General features: G+C 31.6%; 2 protein-coding genes across 2 annotated transcripts; one reads left to right on the forward strand and one right to left on the reverse strand.

Moving 5' to 3' along the window:
* Positions 1–328: 328 nt before the first annotated feature.
* On the reverse strand, positions 329–8,527 carry LOC659509 (uncharacterized protein). The gene is made up of 10 exons (XM_008193036.3): positions 8,386–8,527; positions 8,002–8,334; positions 7,815–7,954; positions 7,367–7,682; positions 6,975–7,237; positions 6,485–6,715; positions 3,481–3,612; positions 3,209–3,420; positions 2,896–3,152; positions 329–1,269 (listed from the first exon to the last, which is right to left on the reverse strand). Exons 2-10 carry the CDS (start codon positions 8,204–8,206, stop codon positions 476–478), a joined length of 2,550 nt encoding a protein of 849 aa, XP_008191258.2. The 5' UTR covers positions 8,207–8,334; positions 8,386–8,527; the 3' UTR covers positions 329–475.
* Positions 8,528–9,885: 1,358 nt separating this feature from the next.
* Positions 9,886–10,385, forward strand: LOC103312430 (transmembrane protein 258). Its single transcript, XM_008193037.3, has 2 exons — positions 9,886–10,045; positions 10,091–10,385. Exons 1-2 carry the CDS (start codon positions 10,043–10,045, stop codon positions 10,328–10,330), a joined length of 243 nt encoding a protein of 80 aa, XP_008191259.1. The 5' UTR covers positions 9,886–10,042; the 3' UTR covers positions 10,331–10,385.
* The last annotated feature ends 12,300 nt before the right edge of the window (positions 10,386–22,685 follow it).

The raw sequence follows: 22,685 nt of genomic DNA on the forward strand, positions 1-22,685 counted from the left end.
ATTCAGCATTTGCTGTTAAATACTTAATATTTTTCTCTATATATATGGAGTGTATCAGAAATACGTGTTTTAATTTTAACAGGTAAGAGAAATCAACAAATAAAACATCTTTTCTATTTATAATTTTTCAATAAAAATTTCGCATATTTACTTAAATTTAAAAAAGATAACATACTGAAATAGGAGAACAACAGTGTAAATTATAAAAAAAATGCAAAACATTATATTCAAAAGTTGTTTTATTACGTGGTAACATTAACACAGGTGTTTCTGATACACCCATTTTGTTGATTGAACTTCTCAATAGGTTTTTTAATAAAAACCAAAATTTGTGAAAATTCTTTATTTCTTATTGAACATAGTAATAAATTAAAATGCCTAAAAGAACAAGCACGCAAACCCATCAAGTGTGTTCTAATAATTTGTAGTGATTTATTTACGATACAAACTAACAACAAAATTCATCCTATAAAAATTACTTAAGTATAAAAAACACCACTGCAGATAAAACAACTGCCGTGAATGTCGTTATCAAAAACCAATATTTTTTAATAAAAGTGACTTCTTCCTCCTCTTCGTACGCCCGTCGATCTCTCGTCCTCTTCTTACTCTCAAATATTTTCTTATACTTTGCCAATTCCCTCTCATTCTTCAACTCCTCCTCTTTACGTTTCTGTTCATTGATCAATTCTTGCTGCTTCCTGTCTTCCTCTTTCTTCCGGTTACAAATCTCATCACATTCAACTTTCGCCGCATTGTTCCGAACAGTCTCACACGAGAACTCCTTCTTCAACCTCTTACATTTACAAGTCAGTTTGACTTTTCTGCGACAAAGCTCCGGATTTGGACAGGGGCCCGAATGGCAATTTGCGCGACATCTGTGCCCACAATCGAAATTCTTCGGACATTGATTGCCGCAACTTTGGATTTCTTCGCGTTTTTCGGGACTCAACCAATCGTTGCAAGACACGTAGGGTTGATTAAGTCCGCAATGGCATCTGATACGGAGCATTTGTTTGCACGGCGGACAAGGGCCGGGGTGACATGGTTTAGGGCAGTCGTGTTGGCAACCTTCAGGGCGGGGTTTGGAGCACGGATTTTCGCATATTTCGCAATTCTGGCCGGCACTGATCTTGTTAGGGGAGTTGTCAACCACGTGGCATGGAAGGGTGCAAGTGTGGTTTTCACAGGTAAGTTGGCGTCCACATGGACGATGACAACTTGAAGGAACGGCTTTGTAGCAAGGCCAGTCGCAGGTTTCATGCTCACCTGAGACAAAATAGTAAATTATGAGACATTCTACAAGGTGTCTCAGCTAAGACTTTCGAGCTTAATATCTCAGTTATTTGTCAACGGATTGTTATGAAATTTAGAATGCACATATTTTAGGAGGTTGTCTTTCAATTGGGAAAATTCTAAATTAGGGCAAGAATTTTCCATGAAAGTTGTCGCAACGGTTAAGTAACCCATGCGAGCATTTCCGCGGCATCAGCGAATGTCAGCAAAATGACTTAAGTGGGTCACTTGACCAGCGACAACTAAACAATAACAGTAATATTTTTAGAATTTAAAAGGACAAATTACTATTAGAAGGAACATTGCTTTAGTTAAACTGTTTTAGTTTGTAAGTAAATTTTGTATATATTCGAATTATTTTTGTAATAAAATCAGTATGAACTTATCCCCGAGATCTACTCATTCAGGGACAAAAAAATTACCTCAAGTTAAAAAATGAAATTTTAAAACACATTTCTTTTATTTAAAATTAAGCCAAATTACCGTTGGATCATTAAACCCCGAAAAAATAATGACCACACAAAAAATTAACCAAATCGCTCGGCTGATCCAAGAAAAAAATTAAATTTTGTTGTTAAAAACTTAATCCAAGTTTTGAAAGTAATTTGGGCAGTCACCTTTCGAAGCAATTGATAAAGCGTTTCTATGCGGAATTTTGTCTACCACTGAAAAAAACTGTCAAAAGTGTGTGCGCTGACAGAAAAGTAAAATTGTTTTAATTTGGTGAAATTACTTTAAAAACCAACAACAGTGGCTGAAATTTCTGTGTTGTTGAAAAAGGAATCAATATTCGCCTATGGAAAGTATCGTTGGACTTTTTGTGAAATGTTATTTATGAAATTTAAAGTTCAAAGAATCGTCAATAATTTGAAGACACAGGAAGCGTACCTGAACTAAATCGAGTGAGGACAAAACACGTCACTGGAAACGAAGCAATAGTTGGGGCTGTAATTCAAGCTTTTGAAGGGAATAATCAGCAGTGTACGAAACATTTCCAAAGTCCTGAATGTTCAAGTGTCTAGAATTTTTCAGTTGTTGTTCAGTCTTTTAGTCCTTTTTGAAAGAATTAAAGCATTCAGTACCAAAAATAAGTCAAAAAAATTGTTTTTTAACTTTGTATGGGTGAAAGATAATTGTGAAATGTCCCTTCGTGACAGTTACGTTTCTGCGAGTAGGGCTGACCAAAATTCAATGGTAGTGCTCATTTGTCTCATAGAGATCTACGCTTTTGCATCTGTACCCACGTTTAACAGTTTATTTCTCATTTTTCTCACAAAACAGACGTCTTCCACGAACGAGTTTTTTCTGACAGCATTTTTCACTTGCGATAATTTTTTTAATATAAGTCCTAAAAGACTTAACATTTTAAAAAGGCATGTAAAAATTACGTTTTTAAGACTTGAGTTGTTGCAATAATTTGATTTTAATCTTTATCTTCTAAAATATCTGCATTTTAAATTTCGTAAAAATCCATTGACAAATATAGAGAAATCAGGCTTGAAAGTCTTAGCTGAGACATTCTATATATCAGCCGACTTGATTGACAGTGTTGCCAACATATTTTTACAAAGGCCACTTTGAAGTTAAAAGTTAACATACCTAAACAAGTGACTGAAACCGGGACTTCACAGTCTGGACAAGCCAAAGCCTTGCGTTCCAGTTGTGGTTTGGTTTGTTCCCACGGCATTGATGCCTTCTTACTTTCAATTTTCACAACGACGGCAGAATGACAGGAAGCACTGCATAAATGAGGGCACTTGGATCGGGGTTTATTGCAGATTTGTTTACAGGGTGGACAATCACCAAAGTGGCATTTGTGTGGTTCCCTCTTTTCATGGTGGCAGTCAGGAGGAATTCTGAAAATTACATACTTAATAATTTTCTCTAATGATTTTATGACTGTTAAGCTTACAAACACAATTTGCTACACTTTGGTGGTCTAGTTTTATGCTTTCTTCCACAAGGTACAGTCAATTTGGTTTGACCACAACGACAGGTCACAACATCGGTTTGGTTGCAAGGGTAACAGAGACCTCTGTGACAAACTGAATTGCATTTGTGATTGCCACAGTTGAGTGTACGGCCACAGGGTTTTTCACATGGAGGACAACTGCCATCACAACACTAAAATTAATTAGACAAAAAACTTGTTAGGTAAGAAATTAATTTTTCGCAAATACAAACCTTTTTATTGCACGGGTGTTTGTTGCAATCCCGCATTCGTTTACATTTGGTTTCACAGAAATATGGTTTAGAACAATGAACTTCTTTTGAATGTAGGCCACATTTGCACGATTTTTCAACAATTTCAAGGCACTGAAACCAATAATAAATCCACTGATATACCGGGTGAACTGTTTCTAAGGTAACGAATATTAAGCATATTTAAAGTCAAGGAAATCGTACTCCATACAGAGTGGAATTTTTAACTGGAGTAAAATTCATAACGTGCATAGGTGTAGGCGATTTTTGTAAAAATTCCAGAAACAAGACGATTTTTATTTTTCCTTGCCTATCTTTTGATGTATATGATTTTTGTAAATCTGTCAAAAATGCACAGCCACCTCTAACTTTTTTAAAAAGTACTTCGAAAGGAAGTACTGGGTGCGCACCCAAGAAAATCGCCACTTTTAATGAAATAAAAATCCTGAAATTTTACACACCAGCCTGTACATTGATAAGGACCATTCTCGATTTTTATTAATTTTGTGAGTTTTTGGGCACTAACTGTTAATTTAACTACAAAATTTTTAGACCAAATGAATCCTTACCTGCTAGCCCATCAAACCCTGGTATCAGAATTATAAATTTTTACATGGTTGGTGAAATAATCGGTCTTTTTTATTTAGAGACAAACCAGACGCGTGATTTATTAGAAGATGATATAATTTGCCAACAAAGGGATCAGTTACCAGTAGCCGACCTTTTTGAAGTCCCTTATGTACAGTCTTGCAATAAAACTGATACTTGCATTGAAATATCCCAACGAAATCTTTTACAATCTTACCCCAATTACAGTTCACATTGTCACCTAAATTTATGACGCCACAAGTAGCAACTCATAAATAAAAATAATTTTTAAAGTTAAAATGTAAAAATGCGTTTAATTCAAAATCTGTTTGGTATTTTTCTTCGCTAATTTTGTAAACAAGTATCTGAAGTGAATACGCGTGGTTTAGTATAAAATTTAGAATTTGACTTTTTGGTCGAAAATTACTTTTTTTTAATTATTTTCATCTGCAAGTGAAAAATTACCAAAAAAATAGGGGAGATACCTTTCGAACGTACAGTCAGGCGTGTAACATGCAATATTTTTTTATTAAATTAGAAATCGCGATTTTCTTAGGTGCGCGATAAGGTTGCCCACCTAGTACAACGCACTATTTGTTTTCGAAAAAATTACCAAAGCCTTCGCCATAAACAAATAAAAACCAATTTTTATTAGTTAAAATTAGGCAAATCACACTCGAAATGCTGCCAAAATGTTAGGAATTCATGTCAAACGGTGTTTGTTAATTTTGAACATTTATTGCATCAACTTATAAAATTCGTTTTTATTTTTTTATCACCTTTCACACGTGTCACTTGACATACCGTTAGGTTTGAAAAAAAAGTTAGAGGTGGCTGTGGTGTTTGAGATTGAAACTGAGCACTCAGTATAGGTTTACTTGTACTGAAACGTTTTCTAATTTTTTTCGAGAAAAAAATCATGGAATGAGCGGAAATAAAATAAAATATACAAAATTAACAGCAAAAGGCGAAAAAATAATACAAATTTTGAAGTCAAATTTGATAATAATAGCATATTAGAAAACAAGTGTTACAAACTGAGACAAGTATCTACTAATTTGTGAGACAAGCCTCTCAGTAGCAAGTGTTGCAATTTTTATTTTTATTTTTACACTATTTTTTCTATTGAGCGAAAATTAATTATAAATTACCGGTAAATACAGAGTGTATACAAAATAGCGCATAAGCTCCATTGTAGATACATATGTTTCAAGAAACCTCCAAAAAATGTAATAAAAAATTCATCGTCAGTATTTAAATCTTCTTGGCCTATACCTCAATTTTTATTGTGGAGTAGTTGCAGTTTGCAGTTGTAACTATGTTTTTTTACTATATTGCATCTAAAAATCGCAACTTTTAAAATTTATTAATGTTGATAATTATTATAAAAAATTCCAGTTTCATTCCACTGAAAGAGTAGCGGAACTTGGTATTTTTCTTGGTTATATTTTTGAGAAGATGAAAACTAGACCAGAACAATTTTCATTTTGGTTATTAATGGTTAGATGGATCAAAATCCATTTAAGAAAAATACTTTTCAACGAGGTATTATCTCAAAGCCACGTACACCTGTCTTCACGTTTTTAAATTTTTTTGTTCCTACCTTGAATGCTTCTTGCTTTTAATGGTTTAGATAGGTATTTACTCTAACAAATTATCAAATTATACTGACTATTCACTCCTGTTTGTAATTTTTCTGACGAAGATTGATTGTCAGTCTAAAATGTCAATTGAAAATTTAAATTTTCACGGATTGTGATTGGTCACATTTTTTCTTGGTTTTGTTTTTGTTTGTATTTTTCCCAACAGACAGAGCTAGCTAAGGAGAAAATTTTTAGGTTAGGAGAATCAATCAATCCTTAATGGAGCGCAGCGACATTTGATGTAAGTTGGCGATGGTTTACACAAAAGAAAGGATGAAATCAGTGTAAATTATAAATAAGAATCTTCCAACATTAATCAAATATCTGTTAAAAAAAACAATAATTAATGTCTTATGATGTACAAAACAATTAAAAAACATGCAAATTCGAAATTAAATTAAATTCCACATCATAGGAAACAAAAGAGCAAAAATCGAGACCGTTGCTAAGGAAAACGAATTAAAATATATATATCAAAATTAAGTTAGTTAAACAGTTGAAAAAAATATCTGACTTCATTTTTGTGCTTAACTGAACGTGTTTTATTATCACCATATAAAAAAAACATACGTCACTTTTGAATCATCCTGTATTTGGGGAAGCCCTCGTAAAGTTGTGGTACAACAGGATATATTTTATAAATGTGTGTACTCTTTGTCGCAGGAACAATTATTGTAAAAACGTTATTTAGATGGTAATTGGATGTTTAGAAATTAATAAACAAAATATAAAATTTTGACTTTTTGTGTACTTACCGCACCGCAAGCGTCTTTGTGACACCGTTGATTACATCTATGAAGACCGCAGGTTAATAATTTATCACAAGTATCTTGACAGGTAGGTGTTTCTTCAGTACAAGGCAACTGATATTTGCTTTTGCCACAAGGACAAGTTCTTTGTTTAGTCAAAGGGCAAGAATCACAAATGCCTTCATGGCAAACAATTGAGCAAGAATGATTTCCACACTGAAGCGGCTTATTACACACCTACAAATTTAATTTATTAATTTCCAGTTCTACCGTATTATCAAATAAAAATGTCATCAAAGTCGACTTGTATTGTCACCAAAACAAATTCTAGTCTGTCAATTTGAAGGCAACCAAAGTCATCTTTAAAAAGACAGTTGAAGTTTATTTTTTTTTAAAACATGACAGTTCAATTAAACAAATGCTTGATTTCTTTTATCAGAACCGACTGCGATGTCATATTTATTTAACCATACGATAACAAACTAAAAACTTATACCCTATCACACTGCCATATGGGCGTAGCACAGTCACGCAACTTCTGACTAGTTTTGCACAAACATTTCTGGAGACTTTTCTTTGGGCATGGCTTACAATCACCAGGATGACAAACCTCAGAACAACTGTGTTTCTGACAAGTCAAAAGCTTGCCACAGGGGCCTCCACAGGACCACTTCTTGTCACTGCATCTTCGTGTAGCTGGTTGTTTTTTGCCACAGTAACACGTTACACTAACTGTTACAGGGCAAGGTGGACAAGGACCTAAATTTTTATTAATAAATGTAATGAATCTAAATAACAACACGACCAAGAGTGTTGTGTTAATTTTATGGTTTGACAGATAACTGACAAAATTTTCAGGGCACTCTTGACCTAAAGATATTTATTTACCTGGATGACACAATAACAAGCATCTGTGACCACAAAGTGGCACCAAATCCTTTCCACAAATGTCGCCACAAGAATGTGGTACCAAAAACGGCTGAAGCTCAGGATTGGTGGTTTTACCACAAAAACAGTAATACTTGTCTGGTATATCTTCCAGTTGGTAATTGTGTCTACATTTGGGACAACCCCACGTTAAAGTAACTTTCTGAACTTGAATTGGACCTTCTTGTATTTGTTTTTGTTGAAAAATACTGTCCTTGGACCATCTTTGAATACAAGTTAGGTGGAAGACACAGTAGCATTCATTGCAATTCCATATCTGTAATACGACAAATTTCTGATCAAAGTGACCTGTGATTTTATTGGTGACATTTGAATTTGACATATTACAACGCCAACTTTAAAAAATGCATTTCACAGCCTTCTAAAGAATAAATTGATATATACGTACTGAAGAGTCCCTTTTTATTCTGGATATGCAAATCAGACACGTGACAGTCCCTGATAAAAACGAATCCTGAAGGAAGGTTTTAGTTCTCCCTAAGTACTCATCTTTCGCTCCTGTTTTAGTGTAATTTTTAATAATTTCGCCTGGGGAACAATAAATTATTTTAATTTTGACTTGTTTGAGCACAAACCTATTATATTGTCAGATTCTAACTCGTCTTCAGAGGAAGACGATTCATAGTCTTGCACATATTTCTGCACTGCCGCTTGAAGTTTTCCATGTGCTTCCTTAAATTTCAATTCTGCAGGTGTCGGGGAATTCACTAAAGTGTTACCACCTCGGTTATGATTAGTATTTTTCTTCCAAACGGTGCTTTCTTTTTTACGTGCAGCCATTGCGTTTATTTTATGAACATTTCCACGTGGCGAGAGTGTTGATAACCCGTGTTTTTGAAATCAGACCTCAATGATGTGTTTGCTTCGTTCACCATTTGACACATGAATTGTAACATAACCTCAAAGTGCTAAAAGAAAATAAAATGTAACTTGCTGTAATCAAATAAAGTGGTACACACTTCCTAATTTGAGTAAAAAACATAGTTTAAGCCATTAACACACGTATGCAACTATTATAACCATAGATTATAGATATTTATAATGGCTGTGGATTGGCAACTTTGCCGTCCCCACCACAAATTGTAGATTCTAGTTACTGGTAACGTCATGTAAGCGCTAATATCGCTTGGAGGGAAATTCAAACCCATCCGGTATTAGACAATTCTAATATTAAATATATTTGATGAACAAAAACACAGTTTTATACCCGACACACGAAACTTTAAGTTTTACATGTCGCATTTCAACCTGAGGATTTCCACAAGGTGATCAGCTCAGTTTGAAAATGATCTTGTAAAACTCGATGTTTGGTGTGTCAGCTGTAAAAATGCGCGGCACGTGTTAAACAGACAAAAATTCTGCGCCTGAAGATAAAGTGTCGAAGAGTCGCCACAAATTTAATAGTTTCATTGATTCTGTGTCCCATCACAACCAGACACACCATTTTGACAGTACCCAAGCAAGGAGGTTAGATGGGTTTTTATATTTTATTTATTATTTTTAACATTCTGTATATAACGTCCTTGAGACAAACCAATAGAAAATACTGGAATGAGCAAGAAGATAAATAAAATGAATCAAATAAAATATTATTTTTTTTTTACTTATAACGAATAAGTAATGGCAATAGCAGTATGAATAAAGTGTTGCTATAAACATTTTATTCAATCTCCAAATAGATAATTCCATTCATTATTTATTTTTATCAATGAAACGGAAATGAGATTTTCAAAACGTAATTCTTCGAAACTGTGATTCACAGGTAAAAGTGCAGAGGGTGGTCTGTATTTCAAGAACAATTAATATTCGGCTTCTCCTTTGCAGGATTTAATTACTTTGTTCGTTTATTATTACTTTTATTATTGCAACACTTTATTCACATTCCTACTGCCGCCAACACGAGTAAAATAATAGATACTGCTTTGAAAATATTATTATTTTGGAGTTGAGTTGAGTAGTCTGCGGCTAGACTTCGCCCCACAGAATTTGAATATTTTATTTTATTTATTTTTTCTTCAATAAAGGATTATTATTATTATTATTATTTTTCATTTGATTCATACTTTTTATTAAACTATTGGTTTAATTTACAGAACATTTTAATTGTAATGAAATGTTAATCGCGATTAATTTATCATTTGTTAATGCATTTTAAATGACAACTAAATGTCAACTCACCTCATTAAGACAAGTAAAGCGCGCAATCTGTCACATTTTGAACTTTGAGGTCTCATAACTTTTTTTATTGTTGCGAATATAATAAATAAAAAGTACCATTAGTTAAACCTAACAAAGGTATTAATTTTTGCATGTTTCTACATTTGACAATTGTGCCAGTGAATGTTTCTAGAGATGAACTGTTCTGTCACGATATATTCTGATATTAAGATAATTAAAACGTCCCCAATCAGACAAACGTGTAACGTTTAAGTAATAACAACGCAACCGCAAGTGATTAAAACACGTCTGGTCCGATTTTGGAAATCAAATTCAAAAGATGCGCGCTTGACACTGTCATTTTCATTCTTATAACCTCTAAAAAAACATACGTCAAAAAGTTGTCAACTTTTACCGGTGCTTTTGGCAGGTTTGTGAAATTCGGGCCGCTTGCACACAATGGTACGTATCGGAGTCACGTTTGGCCCATTTCGCACGCATTTTTAGGTCGAGGCGGTCACAATGATGCGCTACGTGTCCCCAGTGAACCCGGCTGTCTTTCCGTCCCTAACTTTGGTTCTTTTGGGGATTGGGGTTTTCTTCACGGCTTGGTTTTTTGTCTATGAAGTGACAAGCACGAAACAAACCCGAGATTTGAAAAAGGAATTATTAGTGTCACTTGTCGCATCAATATTTTCCGGGTTTGGAATCCTCTTTCTGTTACTATCAGTTGGCATTTACGTTTGATAATAATTATTGTTACGAAATGTTGTATTTTGATTCAATAAAATTTAGGATAATTGAGGCAGTTTCCTAAATCATCCCGCCGTTACCATGGTTACGATATAAATAACAACAAAACGACAGGCATTGCAATTGTAATATCTCCAGACAGTGCTTGAAGCACGGGTAAAGTTGTTTAATTTTGGTCAATTTGTTGATTTTTAGTGCGTACTTAGTAATGTTTGCCCATGTCCAAAGGAAGCATTTGAAGAAATCCAACTCTCTAACAATTTTTTACACCGATCGCCTTATTTTTGTCTAATTTGACTGGACTACTAACCCTAGGGGGTTAGTTGTAAAAAATATTAATTTTACAGTTAGTATTTAAATGTCAATAATATAAAGAGCTATTTATACTTAACTTTTTCTTTCAAACGTTGCCCTTGGACGATAGACAGTTTGTACGAGAGAGAGTTGTTTGCAACCAGGCATAGCATAACAGAGAGAGGCCTGTGACTGAAATTAAGTTGGCGATACTGAAGTAGTGGTTGATAGGCAGTGTGCCCAAAAAACGCAAAAATAGCACTATTTTCCACATAATTTGGTGAATTTTTCAACTATGAAATTATTATTTTACAAGTAATTAATGATTTTTTATCCTTTTCAAACGAAATCTTCTGAATAATGTGAGGATTTACTTAATAAATATGCAAAAACAAAATTGAAAAAAACACAATTTTTCGACCTGAAAAAAGTGATATTTCGGTCATGGAGTTTCACCTCAAAAACGTGATATCGAAAAAAATAAACATTTCACCGATTGTCGATCTTTTGTCTTAGAATTTTCGTGGAACAAATTTTATTTTTAGAAATAATAGAAAAGGTAAAAAATGCATTATTTCTCGGATAACGTTTTTTAACGTTTGCGAATCAAAAACTGTTATTAAAATTAATTAAAGTCATATTTAGGTGGAAAAGAAAATGACGTTATTTTCCAATTTTTTAATAACTGAAACAAATTTTTGCGGTAGAAATTAAAATTTAAGAAAAAAGACATTATTTAAAAAATTTTTTGAAAGTTGTAGCACGTTTTGAATTCGAAGTTAAACGAAATGTCCTTTAAATGATCAAAAAACTACTTAAATGACCTTTATTTTTGTCTTTAACAAACGTTTTACAATTAAACACTGACCTTTTTTGAGAGATATTAGTAAAAATAAGTAAAAAAGTACATAATTTAACAAAGAATTTGTTTGAGGTTTTATACATATTTTTAGCCTAAAAACTATTTTTTTATATTCTACTATCATTTAAGTAGTAAAAATTCAAACATTTTGCAAAAATGATGTTATTTTTATAATTTGAAATAAATGTTTAAACTTTCAAAAAATGAAAAATTTCCATTTGCAACCGCTTGCAAATAATAAAAATCTGTCAAAATGAGTTTTCAAAATTAAAAAACAATAATGAATTGGTTTTAGTGCTCAAAAACCTGATAATACGCATAAAACTTGCGAAAATAACATCATTTTCGATGTGTTTGATATTTTTTTTTAGTTGTTTTCAACTAATTGACTGAAATACTTTCTTCTGCAACTAAACAAGAGATTCAAACCTCAAAAAAGCAAGAATATTGCTATTTCAGGCCAAAAAAATCCTCATAAAATGCTTAAAAGAGGTAAAAATGTTTTCTAGCCCTGTTTTTAGATAAATTTGGTGAAGAAATTTTTTCGTTCACAAACAATTTAAAAAAATACATTAATTTCTTAGTCACTTCTAACCAAACCTCTTAAATTACCTAAGTGAGTTTTTCACTTAAAGTCAAAAAAGATTTGTTAATATTTAAAAAAATGCAAAAATATTATCATTTGTAACAAAAAAACATATTTGTTCTACTGATTCTTATTAGACATTTAGCAAAAAATTAGTAGTTTGTTGCAGCAAAAATAATTAAAACTTCAAAAAAAACAAATTATGTTAGCCAAAAAAGTGCTAAAATGATTTCTTGGCCTATTTTTAGTTAAATATGACGAAAAGTGAATTAATCGTTGTTTATTATACAAGACGATTTATCTTTGAGAGCGCTTCAGAAGATAATGGTGAATTTTAACAAGTGTTGATTTAAAAAAACTCAAGAGTTCTTTGAAATTAAAAAATAATTGTTTACTATGTCTGTGATTAATCCGTTCTCTAATAACAGTAATAACCTTATTTTTTGAAAATTAAAAGAAAACAGCTTTTGATCAAAATATTTATTTATTAAACTGTTGGAAATGTCTTCCTTGTTGTTCAACACACATAACACATAACAATCTTTGGCTATGAAGTCTGATGAGCTAGTTTCGTAGGCAACCAACAATACAATGATAAAAATTGATTTACGAAATCCGAATTTTTTTTTAATAATGAACACCTAATATTTTCAAAGATATTCAGGGTGGCTCGTTTTTAAAAAAGCACCCTGTATAAATATATAATGCAGATTATTTTGCCAAACATCACAAAACACACTGATAAGTGATAACATAGCATATAATAGTACCTAATAGTTGTTTCAAAACTATAAAAAAAATTTGCTCACTTTCAGTGAGACACCAAATCATTAATAACTATTTTACAATTTTATAAATCCTATTTATATGAAAAAATAATTTGGTAAAATACGACGTTGGCATTTTTAGTTTTAAAACAGCTAATACATTCTTTTATTAATCCTATGTTGAATTAAAATCATACCATACTGCATTATCAAGCATTTACATGGAAACGCCAGTCTTTAACAAAATAAAATCTTTATTGTTGAAATACAGTATACATACTTGGTTACTTTGCTATCATGTTGTTAGTGAAAAAAAAAACACTAGAAACTTTGGATACTTTTCTGATCGTCAAAAACACTTTGGATGTTTTTACATTGTGAATAATTTAATTTTTGTTTTAGAGATTTTTACAGTGTACATAAATCAGATTGTTCATTTTATTTCGGTCAAAATTATTTCCAACATTTTTTTTTATATAAAATAGGGCTTTTTCAATAATATCTCGAAACTATTATTGTACAAGTTGAGTTTTTTTTTGTTGTAATGCAAATATAGAATTTATTCGTCAAAGCAATTTATAGACGAGGAGAATAATAATGAGTGTGTGTGTAAAAAACAACTTTACTGTTGAGGTGTTCATTATTACATTTTCTCTCTAATCATAATTTCTTAATCCATTTTTTTTATTTGAAATGCTTTGCAACCGACATTTGACACGTGTACACTTCGTGGAACTTACTGTTTTATTTATTAAATTTGCAAATATACCAATATAACTAACCCATCAAAAGTATTCTTTTTTTAATTTATCTTAATGGTAGACCTTTTATTACTCTAAAAAAAAGTTGCTTTACTTGTGTCGCGCTAACAAAGTTTTAATGTTTTAAACTAATTTATATGGCATTAAAAATTAATGTCATATCGCTTATGACAACAGCCTATTAAATTATGGAGTTTTAAAATAAATGATTCTAAATTCCATGATTACTATTGGGATTTTAGATCCTAAAATATTTAATTTTAAATCAAAAGCTGATTTACTCCAGTCCGATAGCGTATTTAGGAACTAAAAATCAAAATAAAAAATTAATTTTATAGTTATGATTTACGATTTTTCAAAATAATCTTCGTTCCTTTTTTTATACAAAACTATGCTAAAGTTGTATAGGTAATGCGTTCGATTAATCAAAAATTTTGTTAATTTACCAAATTTTTGAGACTGAACTAAGTCTAGGTTTAAGTTTAGGTAACTTCAGCCTATAAACGAATTAGGTACCTTGAAAGTTTTTATGATTTTACAGTTGAAGTGCTTATCCACATTTATTAATTTATTATTCGACGCTGAAGGTCGCTGAAAGTGTTTTCACTAATGCGCTGAAAAAGTAAAAAATCGGGAGCAGTTGGTTAATTAGGCAAGACATGTAAATATAATAAATTATAAGAAAAAATTAATAACCCAGACATCATAATTAACGTTAAAGTCTCACTCATAATTAATTTAAGGCAATGTTTTGGCACTCAGATGCCATAGATCACTGGGTACGCTCTGATTATGTTTGATCATAGAATTGATAAGAAGATTTCTATTTATATGGTCATTAGTGACAGATTCAGGTAGATAGCGGATCGACGACATGCGTCACGGCGCGCGTTACGCCCCATAGATGACACATGCGGCGGCTCAACTGATCCCTTCCATTTATTTCATCTAGTACATTTATCTCGGGAAGAGGGCGAGATGCCGTGTGACTACCAAACGGCGACTACAAAATGCATGAGATTTTTTCTAATAACTAATAGCTAATAACAGGTTTAATTCAAATGTGAATTTTAGAAAATTCCCTTTTCAACAATAAGCCAGATCACTAAGGGTGTTTCACATAATTTTATGATGCCTGCGCCTCTACCGGGTGCTCAAAAATCGGCGCATTAACTCAATGGAGTGTGGTAGAGAATAGCTTATACATAAAGGTAAAAATAATAAAAAATTCTTTGTTTTAAAGTTATTGATAAATAACGTATTTTAAATAAATGATATGTGGCAACGTTGCCTAACAGTCGTGATTGCAATAGAATTTGATCAACAATAAAAATAAATTATTTTTTAGAGGGTTTCCTAGGAAATAGTTCCCAGTGTTGGCACATCTAGAAACTGTGATTTTTTTGGTGAATTTAATTTTTTTAAATTAAAAAAACTGCTAAAATCTAATAGTAAATTTAAAAATAATTATTCATCGTTTTGTTAGGGAACGATTACTTAGAGCGAAACATAAAAACATTAAAAAATACTAAAAATTGAGGAAGTTAGCAAAACAAGTTTGAAGTTCCAGATTTTTTAAAATATAACATTAGAAATTTTTTCAAGATTTTTCCCGTGATCTATACATGCTTCTCAACAACGTACCACTGAGTTTTTGAGCACCCTGTATAATGCCACCAACAATACATATTCCGATACAAACTCAATTACAAATTTCTCTAGTTTGTTCACCCCTGCAAAAAATTACAAGGTTTTTTGTTAGTTAAGGGGTCATTCACGAAACTTATCTGCAAATCGTTACTATAACTGCAACTTGCAATTTCCGATGCTTATCGAGATATTTGCAACCTAATTCACAAAAAAAATTGCAAGTTATCGGCATCTTACCGAGGAGTTAACGAATTCCCCATGACAACGCAAGTTGATTTGCAAAACTAAATGTCACTTGTCGAATTTTCAAAACGAAAATTAAATTTATTATTAAAATGTGATAAAAGTAATGGTGTAAACTTTAAAAGGCCAAAGAGAATCCAAGGGTATTGACTGGAAAAATAGCAAGAAGCTGTTTGTAACTATTTTTTATCTAGTTTAAGGAACGTAACGTACTCAGGTCATGAAAGGCCGTTTGTATTTCACAGGTGTTGAAACGTATAACGTATGGTCAGTGGTGTCTCCTTTTGGAAGTTTCGCAATTACATCGATAGAAAAGATTATAATATTATACAGGGTCAGGCAACCTTATCGCGCACCCAAGAAAATCGCGACTTCTAATGAAATAAAAATCTTGAAATTTTACAGACCGGTCTGTACATTGATAAAGACCATTCTCGATTTTTATTAAATTTTTTTGTTAATAAATAAAGTCGTAGCAATTTTGTGAGTTTTTGGGCACTAACTACTAATTTAACTACAAAGTTTTTAGACAAAAGGAATCCTTACCTGCTAGTCCATCGAACGCTGGTATCAAAATTATAAATTTTTACTTGGTTGGCGAAATAATCGGTCTTTTTTATTTAGACTCAAACTAAACGCGTTATTTATTAAAAGATGGTATAATTTGCCAACAAAGGGATTAGTTACCAGTAGCCGACCTTTTTAAAGCCACTTATTTACAGTTTTACAATAAAACTGATGCCTGCATTCAAATATCCCAACGAAATCTTTTACACTCTTACCCCAATTACACTTCACATTGTCACCTAAATTTACGACGCCACAAGTAGCAACTCATAAATAAAAATAATTTTTAAAGTTAAAATGTAAAAGTGCGTTTAATTCAAAATCTGATTGGTATTTTTCTTCGCTAATTTCGTAAACAAGTATCTGAAGTGAATACGCGTGGTTTAGTATAAAATTTAGAATTTGACTTTTTGGTCGAAAATTACTTTTTTTTGATTATTATTTTTATCTGCAAGTGAAAAATTACCAAAAAATTAGGGGAGATACCTTTCAAACGTACATTCAGGCGTGTAAAATGCAATATTTTTTTATTTAATTAGAAATCGCGATTTTCTTGAGTGCGCGATAAGGTTGCCTGACTCTGTATTGGTGGTTGTGAATGTAATGAAAATAAAATGAACGAGAGAACCAGTTACCTATCTGTTTTTAAGAAATAATTTAAACTACCACCGTATATAATGTGTTTAAATTTTGAATAAAATATGCATACTCGTAACAAAATTTTGATTTTACGTTATTATTCAATTAATTAAAGAAAGTACTAGAGCAAAAAGCATTAACCATTTTTTTTGTAATTACTGACCGAGTTCGTGAAACTGTTGTAGCATTTTTCATCAAACATTGACGAAACCACCTATCAGTCCAAATTTAAAATAAAAGCTACTATAAAAAATAGCACCGTAAAATTTCAGCAAGAAATTTAGTTAAAACCAATATTTCATTAAAAATTAAGGTAGTAGATTTATTTTCGAGTTCCTTTTACTTGAAATCAAGTAAAAAGTTGATAAAAAATTCAACTTGCAATTACTTTGCGGCAGGGAACAAGGTACCGCAAAATACAAATGCTTATCTGACATTTGCAAGTGTTTGCAAGTTTTGATGAATCACTTTAACGAGTGCTAACGGTTGCTAGGGATAGTAATTTGCAACTTTTTCGTGAATTACTTTAACGACGATTGCAAGTTATCTGACACTACCGAGCGTTATCGACTTTCGTGAATGACCCCCTTAGTAATTAAGATAGATTAGAACTCTATCCATGCCGTCTTTTAATAGAACACATGACAATTGTTTGCGAAAAACAGAAATTTATGACTATTAATGAAAGTCATTAACTGTCATGAGTTTCCAAAAAATTAAATAATTAAGTTATATTTTTTGTATCTACTATTTTATGATTTTTGTATATTTAAGCGGGTATACAGGGTGTCAGCTAAGACTTTAATTTAAAATGCAAATATTTTAGAAGATAAAGATTAAAATCCAATTAATGCACAACTCAAGTCTTAAAAACATAATTTTTACATGCCTTTTTAAAATGTTAAGCTTTTTAAGACATATTAAAAAATTATCGTAAGTGAAAAATGCTGTCAGAAAAAACTCGTTCGTGAAAGACGTCTGTTTCTCGTGAAAAATGAGAAACAAACTGTTAAACGTGGGTACAGATGCAAAAGCGTAGATCTCTATGAGACAAATGAGCACTACCATTGAATTTTGGTCAATCCTACTCGCAGAAACGTAACTGTCACGCAAGGGACATTTCACAATTACCTCTCACCCATACAAAGTTAAAAAACAATATTTTTGACTTACTTTTGGTACTGGAGAAACAATTTTACTTTTCTGACAGCGCGCACACTTTTGACAGTTTTTTTCAGTGGTACACAAAATCAATTGTTTCAAAGGGTGACTGCGCAAATTACTATCAAAATTTGGATTGAGTTTTTAACAACAAAATTTAATTTTTTTCTTGGATCAGCCGAGCGATTTTATTATTTTTTTGTGTGGCCATTTATTTTTCCAACAATAATTTGACTTAATTTTAAATAAAAGAAATGTGTTTTAAAATTTCATTTTTTAACTTGAGGTAATTTTTTGCCCCTAATTGAAAGACCACCTCCTAAAATACATTCTAAATTTCGTAACAATCCGTTGACAAATAGCTGAGATATAAAGCTCGAAAGTCTTTGCTGAGACACTCTGTATTAGGCGCAGGCCTCGTAAAGTTATGAAAAACAACCTGTTCATTTTTGAACTTCACCTTGGGGATCTCAGTTATTATAGGAGATATGAGGTCGGTTAAATTAGAGCAAAGTTAAGCATTTTTATACTAAATTTCATTTTAGTATTTAAATATTGAAAAAAAAAATATATTTTATGAATTTTAGTTTTTATTTTTTTAAGCGAAAACCAAAATAACTACTGGATGCTAAGTAGAACATCAAGAAAATCTTATTTTTTGATATAAAAACGTGTCTAACTCCCCAGAACTTATAATTTTTGACATAATTCTGTGATTTATAAGTTTACTTTTTAAGAAATTTTGCGCAATAAATTGTATAAACGCATAGATAAAATAAATTTTTGGTCATTGTCGACCAAGTTTGGCGATTTTTTTGTTGTGACTTTATAAACACATGAAGAAAAACTTAATTTTTGGTCTAACGAAAATTTTTGGCAAATATGGTCTTTGAGCTTAGTTTTCCAAATCTGTTACATCGAGTTAAAATTAGCAAAAAAAACATAGAAAGAGAAGTCTCCCCATAAAAATGTAAAAATTTTGCATCGATTTTTTTGGCGAAATGCGAAAATACCAAGAAATATTATTTCCTTTTTATTTATTTTTATTTTATTTCACGTCCCACGGACGCAAACCTAATTGATATTGCGTTTTCGATTTTTTTGGTGAATTAGACGGTAAAATTACGCCCTCAAAAAGGAGGAAAAAACATTCGGATAAAGCAAGTTGATTTATTATTTTGTCTACTTTTGAGCTCTATTATAAAATATTTGCACAACTATCAAATTCACACTGAACTTAATTGTGTTTAAAAAAGGCACGTTTTTATTGTGCTTGAACTCAACCACCACCCCAGAGGACTTTTTTTCTATTAAGAAGCAAATATCACGAAGTAAGGTCAAGACTAATATTTTTTGAATGGACTTTTTAGAACTTTGTAAAATATGTACAATATTTACGCCCTTAGAAGCTTTTTCTGATTGGTTGTTCCTTCATGTTAGAAACGGTTTGCACGTAATTTTGATTTTGAGACAACTTATTATTCCTCACCACATTTTAAACTTGGCTGAATTAGGTAATTCAGAGGAAGATAATAATGATTATGTCATAGTCTACAGAACTTTTTATGAATGAATTTCAGAAACACTTTTACCCTTCTTCAAATAGAAGTAATCAAAGTCCTCCTGATTCATCTTTAGAATATTAAATATTGTTGAGTGTTAGGTATCTGCTCGAAACCTCCGCACACAAGTCCAATATTATACGAAAAATTGTATTAAATAATATTGTATAAAGTGTATAAAGTTGTAAACAATAATTTTTATCCACTCTATTCCTACCTTCAAAGATAAAAATAGGTACATGTAGGTATTTATTTACTACTGTAAATTAGAAAAGCATACATTTGGTAAGGGCAAGTCATTTATCTTTGTCAAAAGTTGTGTTAAGAATTCTTAAATATGCGAATATCCGAATGGTGCTAAATCATCGACTGGGAACTCACAAGATGATGAATATTTGACGCTTGCAGGCGGTTCTTGTCTTTGTCGGTACTAGTCCAGGTGTAAACACTCAGGCACGGGTCATCATCAGGAAACCCACAAATGATGATGCTGTCAATTTGAGGATAACATATTGACAACATGAAAAAGATACAATGCGGAACAAAGCCGCTAATAACTATTAGAGGTGTTCTATAATGAGCCAAAAGCAAAAATGAGAACCCTTAGTGGAGGCGTTGTACCTTTTATAATTATTAATAATACAAGTGCGAAAACAGAAGCTTAAAGTTCGAGGGCTGTCGTTATGCAACGAGCATATGCGAGTTGCATATCTAGACACCCGAGATAACTTTAAAAGCGTTTTCGCGTGTTATTATTTTTTTTTGTTGGAACATTTTCATTTAAAACATGTTGCTGTGCGAAGCGTGTTTTAAAATAATGAAAACACGTTGCTATAGGAAACGAGTTTTAAAATAGTGTATAATCAAGGATTCAGCTATTAAAAAGAAGAATTAAAAACCAAGTGGTGATGTATTAGTATCAAAAATTATTGAGATTTTGTTTTGTTATTATACAGGGTGTCTCAGCTAAGACTTTCGAGCTTAATATCTTAGTTATTTGTCAACATATTTTAGGAGGTGGTCATTCAATTAGGGGCAAAAAAATGACCTTAAATTAAAAAATTAAATTTATTTAAAATTAAGCCAAATTACCGTTGGTTCATTAAACCCCGAAAAATTAATGGCCACACAAAAAATTTACCAAATCGCTTGGCTGATCCAAGAAAAAAATTAAATTTCGTTGTTAAAAACTTAATCCAAATTTTGATAGTAATTTGGACAGTTACCTTTTAAAACAATTGATAAAGCGTTTCTATGCGGCATTTTGTGTACCACTGAAAAAAACTGTCAAAAGTGTGTGCGCTGTCAGAAAAGTAAAATTGTTTTAATTTGGTGAAATTTCTGTAAAAACCAACAGCAGTGGCTGAAATTTCTGTGTTGTTGAAAAAGGAATCAATATTCGCCTTTGGAAAGTCTCGTTGGACTTTTTGTGAACTGTTATTTATGAAATTTAAAGTTCAAAGAATCATAATTTGAAGACACAGGAAGCGTACCTGAACTAAATCGAGTGAAGACAAAACACGTCACTGGAAACGAAGCAATAGTTGGGGCTGTAATTCAAGCTTTTGAAGAGAATCCAATCAGCAGTGTACGAAACATTTCCAAAGACCTGAATGTTCAAGTGTCTACAATTTTTCAGTTGTTGTTCAGTCTTTTAGTCCTTTTTGAAAGAATTAAAGCATTCAGTACCAAAAGTAAGTCAAAAATATTGTTTTTTAACTTTGTATCGGTGAGAGATAATTGTGAAATGTCCGTTCCGTGACAGTTACGTTTCTGCGAGTAGGATTGACCAAAATTCAATGGTAGTCCTCATTTGTCTCATAGAGATCTACGCTTTTGCATCTGTACCCACGTTTTACAGTTTGTTTCTCATTTTTCTCGCAAAACAGACGTCTTCCACGAACGAGTTTTTTCTGATAGCATTATTCACTGACGATAATTTTTTTTAATATAACTCTTAAAAGGCCTAACATTTTAAAAAGGCATGTAAAAATTACGTTTTTAAGACTTGAGTTGTTGCATTAATTGGATTTTAATCTTTATCTTCTAACTTATCTGCATTTTAAATTTCATAAAAATTCGTTGACAAATATCTGAGATATCAGGCTCGAAACTCTTAGCTGAGACACCCTGTATATACATGAATTTTTTATTTATCAATTTTAGAGTTGACAACGACTATCGATTAAGAAATAAGTTAATTTGAATTAATAACAGCATGTCAAATGTCTTTCTTTTGCTGCAACCAAAATACCTACTAATTTCAGTTGACACTTTGCTGCGTTTGATTTTTTAATAATACTTAATTGAACCATCATTAATTGTTTTTTATTTTTCAAATAATAATAATAAGTCATAGAATGAAATTTTAGCAAAACTGTCTCGATAAAGTAGATAATTTTCCGAGTAATTTTTTAACAATTACACATTTAGACAGATTATTATTGGTTGAAAAAAATTCAGAAATACATAAGTGAAATAACTTTGGAAATAGCCCATAACTGATTCACCTTGTATTATAAACTTGAACTTTGGCAAACGTTGGTAACTTATTTGCAATTTTTGGGTTCAAATGAACTTTTGATAAAAAATAATTCTGTGTTTCACCGGGAACCTAGTGACACAAGTGCCAAGAAAACCCATCCATTAAAATGAGAAAATTACATAGTTATGAAAAGTGAAAAGTGCCAGCTTTAATGCTATTGAACTTGAAAGAGAATGCTATACGAGTACGTAAGTACAAATATCGTAAATGTGTTACATGTGCTAGAAGTATTAAGTAAATAGTTAAGTAAATCGTGAAGATTATACGAACGACAACCCTTTGACACTCGTGGTTCACCGGAAATCATAAAGGAAGTGATGTCATCAATCATACGAGTAAATCGATTGCGACAGTTGCTCTCATTGTTATATTGAAATAAAATTGAAATTAAATCTACCTGTTTTATTTATAAAATCAAAATATTTTACAAAAATAGATACATACTCGTAATCGTGCATATTTCTGCAAAAATTTTCGCTATCATTAGTCCGTACATTTTTCCCGAGCTTTTCCATACAGAAATTATTGAAAAAAAAAATAAAAGCACGTGCAATAATACTAAATGATGATATGAAAAAAATATTTAAAATTTAGGATTGTAACGGTTTGTATTTTGTAAGTAATTATTATACACGGTGGGGCAAAAGAAATGTCATAGTTTGAATGTGCCATATTTTTTACAAATGGCGTTAAATTTCATTATGCTTTAATA

Source organism: Tribolium castaneum, chromosome 1 (assembly GCF_031307605.1).
Source record: "Tribolium castaneum strain GA2 chromosome 1, icTriCast1.1, whole genome shotgun sequence".
NCBI classification, from domain to species: Eukaryota; Metazoa; Arthropoda; class Insecta; order Coleoptera; family Tenebrionidae; genus Tribolium; species Tribolium castaneum.